The 11,533-nt window shown below is 47.4% G+C and overlaps 1 protein-coding gene across 1 annotated transcript; it reads right to left on the reverse strand.

The window, feature by feature from the left end:
• Positions 1–380: 380 nt before the first annotated feature.
• On the reverse strand, positions 381–7,926 carry LOC135566959 (progesterone-induced-blocking factor 1-like; the record flags this gene model as incomplete). The annotated part of the gene is made up of 4 exons (XM_065014507.1): positions 7,633–7,926; positions 4,832–4,982; positions 1,912–2,002; positions 381–461 (listed from the first exon to the last, which is right to left on the reverse strand). Coding segments are annotated over exons 1-4 (398 nt in total), but the record flags the coding sequence as incomplete, so codon positions are not given.
• Between the last annotated feature and the right edge of the window lie 3,607 nt (positions 7,927–11,533).

The raw sequence follows: 11,533 nt of genomic DNA on the forward strand, positions 1-11,533 counted from the left end.
TACCTCCTCAGAGATCTGTCCTGTGTGTTACCTCCTCAGAGATCTGTCCTGTGTGTTACCTCCTCCTGTTACCTCCTCAGAGATCTGTCCTGTGTGTTACCTCCTCAGAGATCTGTCCTGTGTGTTACCTCCTCAGAGATCTGTCCTGTGTGTTACCTCCTCAGAGATCTGTCCTGTGTGTTACCTCCTCAGAGATCTGTCCTGTGTGTTACCTCCTCAGAGATCTGTCCTGTGTGTTACCTCCTCAGAGATCTGTCCTGTGTGTTACCTCCTCAGAGATCTGTCCTGTGTGTTACCTCCTCAGAGATCTGTCCTGTGTGTTACCTCCTCAGAGATCTGTCCTGTGTGTTACCTCCTCAGAGATCTGTCCTGTGTGTTACCTCCTCAGAGATCTGTCCAGATCTCTCCTCAGCAGTGTGTTCTGTTTCTCCAGCTGCAACAGTCTACGGGCCAGATGGACACTGCAACACACATTAAATAAACTCTAACAGAAAACCAACAAATAATTATTCATCCCAAATTGCACCCTATCCCCTATATAGTGCACTACTTTAGACCAGGGCCCTATTCCCTATATATAGTGCACTACTTTAGACCAGGGCCCTATAGAACCCTATTCTCTATATATAGTGCACTACTTTAGACCAGGGCCCTATTCCCTATATATAGTGCACTGCTTTAGACCAGGGCCCTATTCCCTATATATAGTGCACTGCTTTAGACCAGGGCCCTATTCTCTATATATAGTGCACTACTTTAGACCAGAGCCCTATAGAGCCCTATTCATCCCAACTACTTTAGACCAGGGCCCTATATCACCCTATTCCCTATATATAGTGCACTACTTTAGACCAGGGCCCTATATCACCCTATTCCCTATATATAGTGCACTACTTTAGACCAGAGCCCTATTCTCTATATATAGTGCACTACTTTAGACCAGAGCCCTATAGAGCCCTATTCTCTATATATAGTGCACTACTTTAGACCAGGGCCCTATATCACCCTATTCCCTATATAGTGCACTACTTTAACCAGAGCCCTATAGAGCCCTATTCTCTATATATAGTGCACTACTTTAGACCAGGGCCCTATATCACCCTATTCCCTATATAGTGCACTACTTTAGACCAGGGCCCTATAGAACCCTATATAGTGCACTACTTTAGACCAGAACCCTATAGAACCCTATATAGTGCACTACTTTAGACCAGGGCCCTATAGAACCCTATATAGTGCACTACTTTAGACCAGGGCCCTATAGAACCCTATATAGTGCACTACTTTAGACCAGGGCCCTATAGAACCCTATATAGTGCACTACTTTAGACCAGGGCCCTATAGAACCCTATATAGTACACTACTTTAGACCAGGGCCCATAGTGAATAAGAGGCCGTTAGGGGCCCATAGTGAATAAGAGGCCGTTAGGGACCCATAGTGAATAAGAGGCCGTTAGGGACCCATAGTGAATAAGAGGCCGTTAGGGACCCATAGTGAATAAGACCGTTAGGGACCCATAGTGAATAAGAATGGTTAGGGACCCATAGTGAATAAGAGGCCGTTAGGGACCCATAGTGAATAAGAGGCCGTTAGGGACCCATAGTGAATAAGAGGCCGTTAGGGACCCATAGTGAATAAGAGGCCGTTAGGGACCCATAGTGAATAAGAGGCCGTTAGGGACCCATAGTGAATAAGAGGCCGTTAGGGACTTAGTGAATTAGGGACCCATAGTGAATAAGAGGCCGTTAGGGACCCATAGTGAATAAGAGGCCAGGGACCCATAGTGAATAAGAGGCCGTTAGGGACCCATAGTGAATAAGAGGCCGTTAGGGACCCATAGTGAATAAGAGGCCGTTAGGGACCCATAGTGAATAAGAGGCCGTTAGGGACCCCGTCAGATCAGATCTCACCTCTGCCTGAGTCGTCTCTTGGCGGTTGTGGGAACGTTGGCACCGTAACTGTAGGAGAACAGAACTCTCTCTGCTTCCTCCTCATTATCAACTGACCAGAGAGACAACGACCAACGGAAAGAATGGTTACATTTCATAACGGAACATATTGCATCAGAGCTGTGTGTGTGTGTGTGTGTGTGTGTATGTGTGTGTGTGTGTGTGTGTGTATGTGTGTGTATGTGTGTGTGTGTGTGTGTGTGTGTGTGTATATGTGTGTGTGTGTGTGTGTGTGTATCACTCTGCTGGTTGTGCAGCATATTTTATAGTCAGATAACTAGTAGTGTCAATCACTGCTACTAGTATTATCCTAACGTCGTGCCAACATGACTCTAACGTCGTGCCAACATGACTCTAACGTCGTGCCAACATGACTCTAACGTCGTGCCAACATGACTATCCTAACGTCGTGCCAACATGACTCTAACGTCGTGCCAACATGACTTTAACGTCGTGCCAACATGACTCTAACGTCGTGCCAACATGACTCTAACGTCGTGCCAACATGACTATCCTAACGTCGTGCCAACATGACTATCCTAACGTCGTGCCAACATGACTATCCTAACGTCGTGCCAACATGACTCTAACGTCGTGCCAACATGACTATCCTAACGTCGTGCCAACATGACTCTAACGTCTAACATGACTCTAACGTCGTGCCAACATGACTCTAACGAACCCGTGCCAACATGACTATCCTAACGTCGTGCCAACATGACTCTAACGTCGTGCCAACATGACTCTAACGTCGTGCCAACATGACTATCCTAACGTCGTGCCAACATGACTCTAACGTCGTGCCAACATGACTCTAACGTCGTGCCAACATGACTATCCTAACGTCGTGCCAACATGACTCTAACGTCGTTCCAACATGACTATCCTAACGTCGTGCCAACATGACTCTAACGTCGTGCCAACATGACTCTAACGTCGTGCCAACATGACTATCCTAACGTCGTGCCAACATGACTCTAACGTCGTGCCAACATGGCTATCCTAACGTCGTGCCAACATGACTATCCTAACGTCGTGCCAACATGACTCTAACGTCGTGCCAACATGACTCTAACGTCGTGCCAACATGACTCTAACGTCGTGCCAACATGACTATCCTAACGTCGTGCCAACATGACTCTAACGTCGTTCCAACATGACTATCCTAACGTCGTGCCAACATGACTCTAACGTTGTGCCAACATGACTCTAACGTCGTGCCAACATGACTCTAACGTCGTGCCAACATGACTATCCTAACGTCGTGCCAACATGACTATCCTAACGTCGTGCCAACATGACTCTAACGTCGTGCCAACATGACTCTAACGTCGTGCCAACATGACTCTAACGTCGTGCCAACATGACTCTTAACGTCGTGCCAACATGACTCTAACGTCGTGCCAACATGACTCTAACGTCGTGCCAACATGACTCTAACGTCGTGCCAACATGACTATCCTAACATCGTGCCAACATGACTCTAACGTCGTGCCAACATGACTCTAACGTCGTGCCAACATGACTCTAACGTCGTGCCAACATGACTCTAACGTCGTGCCAACATGACTATCCTAACGTCGTGCCAACATGACTCTAACGTCGTGCCAACATGACTCTAACGTCGTGCCAACATGACTATCCTAACGTCGTGCCAACATGACTATCCTAACGTCGTGCCAACATGACTCTAACGTCGTGCCAACATGACTATCCTAACGTCGTGCCAACATGACTCTAACGTCGTGCCAACATGACTCTAACGTCGTGCCAACATGACTATCCTAACGTCGTGCCAACATGACTATCTAACGTCGTGCCAACATGACTCTAACGTCGTGCCAACATGACTCTAACGTCGTGCCAACATGACTCTAACGTCGTGCCAACATGACTCTAACGTCGTGCCAACATGACTATCCTAACGTCGTGCCAACATGACTCTAACGTCGTGCCAACATGACTAACGTCGTGCCAACATGACTCTAACGTCGTGCCAACATGACTCTAACGTCGTGCCAACATGACTCTAACGTCGTGCCAACATGACTATCCTAACGTCGTGCCAACATGACTCTAACGTCGTGCCAACATGACTATCCTAACGTCGTGCCAACATGACTCTAACGTCGTGCCAACATGACTCTAACGTCGTGCCAACATGACTAATGTTGTGCCAACATGACTCTAACGTCGTGCCAACATGACTCTAACGTCGTGCCAACATGACTCTAACGTCGTGCCAACATGACTATCCTAACGTCGCGCCAACATGACTAACGTCGTGCCAACATGACTCTAACGTCGTGCCAACATGACTCTAACGTCGTGCCAACATGACTCTAACGTCGTGAGAACATGACTCTAACGTCGTGCCAACATGACTCTAACGTCGTGCCAACATAACTATCCTAACGTCGTGCCAACATGACTCTAATGTCGTGCCAACATGACTCTAACGTCGTGCCAACATGACTCTAACGTCGTGCCAACATGACTCTAACGTCGTGCCAACATGACTCTAACGTCGTGCCAACATGACTATCCTAACGTCGTGCCAACATGACTCTAACGTCGTGCCAACATGACTCTAACGTCGTGCCAACATGACTCTAACGTCGTGCCAACATGACTATCCTAACGTCGTGCCAACATGACTCTAACGTCATGCCAACATGACTCTAACGTCGTGCCAACATGACTCTAACGTCGTGAGAACATGACTCTAACGTCGTGCCAACATGACTCTAACGTTGTGCCAACATGACTATCCTAACGTCGTGCCAACATGACTCTAACGTCGTGCCAACATGACTCTAACGTCGTGCCAACATGACTCTAACGTCGTGCCAACATGACTCTAACGTCGTGAGAACATTACTTTCAGCAGCCTGCATGGTGACGTCGTCCAGCTCCTGCTCCAGTTTCTCGTAGGTCTGTAGTCTGGCCTGCTGCTCAGCATTCTGGGCCTGGAGTTCCGTTATCTGCTTCTCTGAGGACGCCTGAAGCCTGTACAACTCCTTGGTCATGACCTGATGGAAGACCAGGGGCAGTTAGCTGTGGGCCAGGGCTCAGCAAGCCGTATGTAACACCCTGGACTGGAGCTAAGGGCTGTATGTAACACCCTGGACAGGAGCTAAGGGGCTGTATGTAACACCCTGGACAGGAGCTAAGGGCTGTATGTAACACCCTGGACAGGAGCTAAGGGGCTGTATGTAACACCCTGGACAGGAGCTAAGGGGCTGTATGTAACACCCTGGACAGGAGCTAAGGGCTGTATGTAATGTAACACCCTGGACAGGAGCTAAGGGCTGTATGTAACACCCTGGACCAGAGCTAAGGGCTGTATGTAACACCCTGGACAGGAGCTAAGGGCTGTATGTAACACCCTGGACAGGAGCTAAGGGGCTGTATGTAACACCCTGGACAGGAGCTAAGGGCTGTATGTAACACCCTGGACAGGAGCTAAGGGCTGTATGTAACACCCTGCACCAGAGCTAAGGGGCTGTATGTAACACCCTGGACAGGAGCTAAGGGCTGTATGTAACACCCTGGACAGGAGCTAAGGGGCTGTATGTAACACCCTGGACAGGAGCTAAGGGCTGTATGTAACACCCTGGACAGGAGCTAAGGGGCTGTATGTAACACCCTGGACAGGAGCTAAGGGCTGTATGTAACACCCTGGACAGGAGCTAAGGGACTGTATGTAACACCCTGGACAGGAGCTAAGGGCTGTATGTAACACCCTGCACCAGAGCAGGGGAGTAACACCCTGGACAGGGGCTAAGGGCTGTATGTAACACCCTGGACAGGAGCTAAGGGTTGTATGTAACACCCTGGACAGGAGCTAAGGGGCTGTATGTAACACCCTGGACAGGAGCTAAGGGCTGTATGTAACACCCTGGACAGGAGCTAAGGGCTGTATGTAACACCCTGGACCAGAGCTAAGGGCTGTATGTAACACCCTGGACAGGAGCTAAGGGCTGTATGTAACACCCTGGACAGGAGCTAAGGGCTGTATGTAACACCCTGCACCAGAGCTAAGGGGCTGTATGTAACACCCTGGACAGGGCTAAGGGCTGTATGTAACACCCTGGACAGGAGCTAAGGGCTGTATGTAACACCCTGGACCAGAGCTAAGGGCTGTATGTAACACCCTGGACAGGAGCTAAAGGGCTGTATGTAACACCCTGGACAGGAGCTAAGGGGCTGTATGTAAACACCCTGGTAACACCCTGGAGCTAAGGGCTGTATGTAACACCCTGGACAGGAGCTAAGGGCTGTATGTAACACCCTGGTAACACCCTGGACAGGAGCTAAGGGCTGTATGTAACACCCTGGACCAGAGCTAAGGGCTGTATGTAACACCCTGGACAGGAGCTAAGGGGCTGTATGTAACACCCTGGACAGGAGCTAAGGGCTGTATGTAACACCCTGGACAGGAGCTAAGGGGCTGTATGTAACACCCTGGACCGGAGCTAAGGGCTGTATGTAACACCCTGGACCAGAGCTAAGGGCTGTATGTAACACCCTGGACAGGAGCTAAGGGGCTGTATGTAACACCCTGGACAGGAGCTAAGGGTTGTATGTAACACCCTGGACAGGAGCTAAGGGGCTGTATGTAACACCCTGGACAGGAGCTAAGGGCTGTATGTAACACCCTGGACAGGAGCTAAGGGCTGTATGTAACACCCTGGACCGGAGCTAAGGGCTGTATGTAACACCCTGGACCAGAGCTAATGAGCTATATGTAACAGCCTGGACAGGAGCTAAGGGCTGTATGTAACACCCTGGACAGGAGCTAAGGGCTGTATGTAACACCCTGGACAGGAGCTAAGGGTCTGTATGTAACACCCTGGACCAGAGCTAAGGGGCTGTATGTAACACCCTGGACCAGAGCTAATGAGCTATATGTAACACCCTGGACAGGAGCTACGGGCTGTATGTAAACACCCTGGACAGGAGCTAAGGGCTGTATGTAACACCCTGGACAGGAGCTAAGGGGCTGTATGTAACACCCTGGACAGGAGCTACGGGCTGTATGTAACACCCTGGACAGGAGCTAAGGGGCTGTATGTAACACCCTGGACAGGAGCTACGGGCTGTATGTAACACCCTGGACAGGAGCTATGGGCTGTATGTAACACCCTGGACCAGAGCTAATGGGCTGCCCTACTAGGACATTCTAACAACCAAAATGCTTAGGATTCCAGTAGTCTGGTTTTCTGGTTCCTCCACTGGGTCCTGGTCTAAAGTAGTGCACTATATATAGGGAATAGGGTTCTATAGGGCCCTGGTCTAAAGTAGTGCACTATATAGGGAATAGGGTTCTATAGGGCCCTGGTCTAAAGTAGTGCACTATATATAGGGAATAGGGTTCTATAGGGCCCTGGTCTAAAGTAGTGCACTATATATAGGGAATAGGGTTCTATAGGGCCCTGGTCTAAAGTAGTGCACTATATATAGGGAATAGGGTTCTATAGGGCCCTGGTCTAAAGTAGTGCACTATATAGGGAATAGGGCTCTATAGGGCCCTGGTCTAAAGTAGTGCACTATATAGGGAATAGGGTTCTATAGGGCCCTGGTCTAAGGTAGTGCACTATATAGGGAATATGGTTCTATAGGGTCCTGGTCTAAAGTAGTGCACTATATAGGGAATAGGGCACCATTTGGGACCCCCACCTCTAGCTTCTTCTGGTGTTTCTCTGTCTCCATCTGACACTGTTCCAGGTTCCTGGCGGTCTCCTCTTGTACCATCTGAGAGCGCTCTGTCTCAAAGCTCTTCAGCTTCACCTGGTTCAGGAGCTCTGCCACTCGGCTGTCTGTCCCCGTCTGGACACCACGGAACCTGAGGACACACAGTTATATGTTCTATGTTCTATATGTTCTAGGCCCTCTCCTATTCTCGCTATACACCAAGTCACTTGGCTCTGTCATAACCTCACATGGTCTCTCCTATCATTGCTATGCAGACGACACACACAATTAATCTTCTCCTTTCCCCCTCTGATGACCAGGTGGCGATCGCATCTCTGCATGTCTGGCAGACATATCAGTGTGGATGACGGATCACCACCTCAAGCTGAACCTCGGCAAGACGGAGCTGCTCTTCCTCCCGGGAAGGACTGCCCGTTCCATGATCTCGCCATCACGGTTGACAACTCCATCGTGTCCTCCTCCCAGAGCGCTAAGAACCTTGGCGTGATCCTGGACAACACCCTGTCGTTCTCAACTAACATCAAGGCGGTGGCCCTTAAGTTCCCCTACAACTCAGTTATCAGCCTCACACAGGAACGCCAGGCAGCCCGTCTGGTGTTCAACCTTCCCAAGTTCTCTCCAGAACGCCGCACGTCAACCTTCCCGCTCCTCCGCTCCTCTCTCCACTGGCTTCCAGTTGAAGCTCGCATCCGCTACAAGACCATGGTGCTTGCCTACGGAGCTGTGAGGGGAACGGCACCTCAGTACCTCCAGGCTCTGATCAGGCCCTACACCCAAACAAGGGCACTGCGTTCATCCACCTCTGGCCTGCTCGCCTCCCTACCACTGAGGAAGTACAGTTCCCGCTCAGCCCAGTCAAAACTGTTCGCTGCTCTGGCCCCCAATGGTGGAACAAACTCCCTCACGACGCCAGGACAGCGGAGTCAATCACCACCTTCCGGAGACACCTGAAACCCCACCTCTTTAAGGAATACCTAGGATAGGATAAAGTAATCCTTCTCACCCCCCCCCCCCCTTAAAAGATTTAGATGCACTATTGTAAAGTGGCTGTTCCACTGGATGTCATAAGGTGAATGCACCAATTTGTAAGTCGCTCTGGATAAGAGCGTCTGCTAAATGACTTAAATGTAATGTAAATGTTATATATATTTAACCTGAGGACACAGTTATATATATTTAACCTGAGGACACAGTTATATATATTTAACCTGGGGACACAGTTATATATATTTAACCTGGGGACACACAGTTATATATATTTAACCTGGGGACACAGTTATATATATTTAACCTGGGGACACAGTTATATATATTTAACCTGAGGACACACAGTTATATATATTTAACCTGAGGACACACAGTTATATATATTTAACCTGGGGACACAGTTATATATATTTAACCTGAGGACACAGTTATATATATTTAACCTGAGGACACAGTTATATATATTTAACCTGGGGACACACAGTTATATATATTTAACCTGGGGACACAGTTATATATATTTAACCTGAGGACACAGTTATATATATTTAACCTGGGGACACACAGTTATATATATTTAACCTGGGGACACAGTTATATATATTTAACCTGGGGACACACAGTTATATATATTTAACCTGAGGACACACAGTTATATATATTTAACCTGGGGACACAGTTATATATATTTAACCTGGGGACACACAGTTATATATATTTAACCTGGGGACACAGTTATATATATTTAACCTGGGGACACACAGTTATATATATTTAACCTGGGGACACAGTTATATATATTTAACCTGGGGACACAGTTATATATATTTAACCTGGGGACACAGTTATATATATTTAACCTGGGGACACACAGTTATATATATTTAACCTGGGGACACAGTTATATATATTTAACCTGAGGACACAGTTATATATATTTAACCTGGGGACACACAGTTATATATATTTAACCTGGGGACACAGTTATATATATTTAACCTGAGGACACAGTTATATATATTTAACCTGAGGACACAGTTATATATATTTAACCTGGGGACACAGTTATATATATTTAACCTGAGGACACAGTTATATATATTTAACCTGGGGACACAGTTATATATATTTAACCTGAGGACACAGTTATATATATTTAACCTGGGGACAGTTATATATATTTAACCTGGGAACACAGTTATATATATTTAACCTGAGGACACACAGTTATATATATTTAACCTGAGGACACAGTTATATATATTTAACCTGAGGACACACAGTTATATATATTTAACCTGAGGACACAGTTATATATATTTAACCTGAGGACACAGAGACACGTTTACATTTGAGTTCTTATCCAGGGACAAGACACATGAACTCTTCCCAGTGCATCTTGCATGACTGTTCAGTTAAACACGTGTGTTATGTTGGGATAGAGAGAGTAGAGGTCTCCTTACTCTATGTTCTATTGGCCTTGTGTATCACTGACTACAAACCACCTGCAGTGATACTAGACAGGAAATGGTTCCATATTTATCACTGACTACAAACCACCTGCAGTGATACTAGACAGGAAATGGTTCCATATTGATCACTGACTACAAAAACCACCTGCAGTGATACTGGACAGGAAATGGTTCCATATTTATCACTGACTACAAACCACCTGCAGTGATACTAGACAGGAAATGGTTCCATATTGATCACTGACTACAAACCACCTGCAGTGATACTGGACAGGAAATGGTTCCATATTTATCACTGACTACAAACCACCTGCAGTGATACTAGACAGGAAATGGTTCCATATTGATCACTGACTACAAACCACCTGCAGTGATACTAGACAGGAAATGGTTCCATATTTATCACTGACTACAAACCACCTGCAGTGATACTGGACAGGAAATGGTTCCATATTTATCACTGACTACAAACCACCTGCAGTGATACTGGACAGGAAATGGTTCCATATTTATTACTGAAGACAAACCACCTGCAGTGATACTGGACAGGAAATGGTTCCATATTTATCACTGACTACAAACCACCTGCAGTGATACTGGACAGGAAATGGTTCCATATTTATCACTGACTACAAACCACCTGCAGTGATACTGGACAGGAAATGGTTCCATATTGATCACTGACTACAAACCACCTGCAGTGATACTAGACAGGAAATGGTTCCATATTGATCACTGACTACAAACCACCTGCAGTGATACTGGACAGGAAATGGTTCCATATTGATCACTGACTACAAACCACCTGCAGTGATACTAGACAGGAAATGGTTCCATATTGATCACTGACTACAAACCACCTGCAGTGATACTGAGCCTGAAATGGTTCCATATTGAAGCTCACTATTCTAAACACTGGTGGGCGTGAAGCTGAGCCTGTTGTTTCTCAGTCTGACTGGTGGGTGTGAAGCTGAGCCTGTTGTTTCTCAGTCTGACTGGTGGGCGTGAAGCTGAGCCTGTTGTTTCTCAGTCTGACTGGTTGGTGTGACGCTGAGCCTGTTGTTTCTCAGTCTGACTGGTGGGCGTGAAGCTGAGCCTGTTGTTTCTCAGTCTGACTGGTGGGCGTGAAGCTGAGCCTGTTGTTTCTCAGTCTGACTGGTGGGCGTGAAGCTGAGCCTGTTGTTTCTCAGTCTGACTGGTGGGCGTGAAGCTGAGCCTGTTGTTTCTCAGTCTGACTGGTGGATGTGAAGCTGAGCCTGTTGTTTCTCAGTCTGACTAGTGGGTGTGACGCTGAGCCTGTTGTTTCTCAGTCTGACTGGTGGGCGTGAAGCTGAGCCTGTTGTTTCTCAGTCTGACTGGTGGTTGTGACGCTGAGCCTGTTGTTTCTCAGTCTGACTGGTGGGTGT

Source organism: Oncorhynchus nerka, unplaced genomic scaffold (genome assembly GCF_034236695.1).
Source record: "Oncorhynchus nerka isolate Pitt River unplaced genomic scaffold, Oner_Uvic_2.0 unplaced_scaffold_2858, whole genome shotgun sequence".
Classification (NCBI taxonomy): domain Eukaryota; kingdom Metazoa; phylum Chordata; class Actinopteri; order Salmoniformes; family Salmonidae; genus Oncorhynchus; species Oncorhynchus nerka.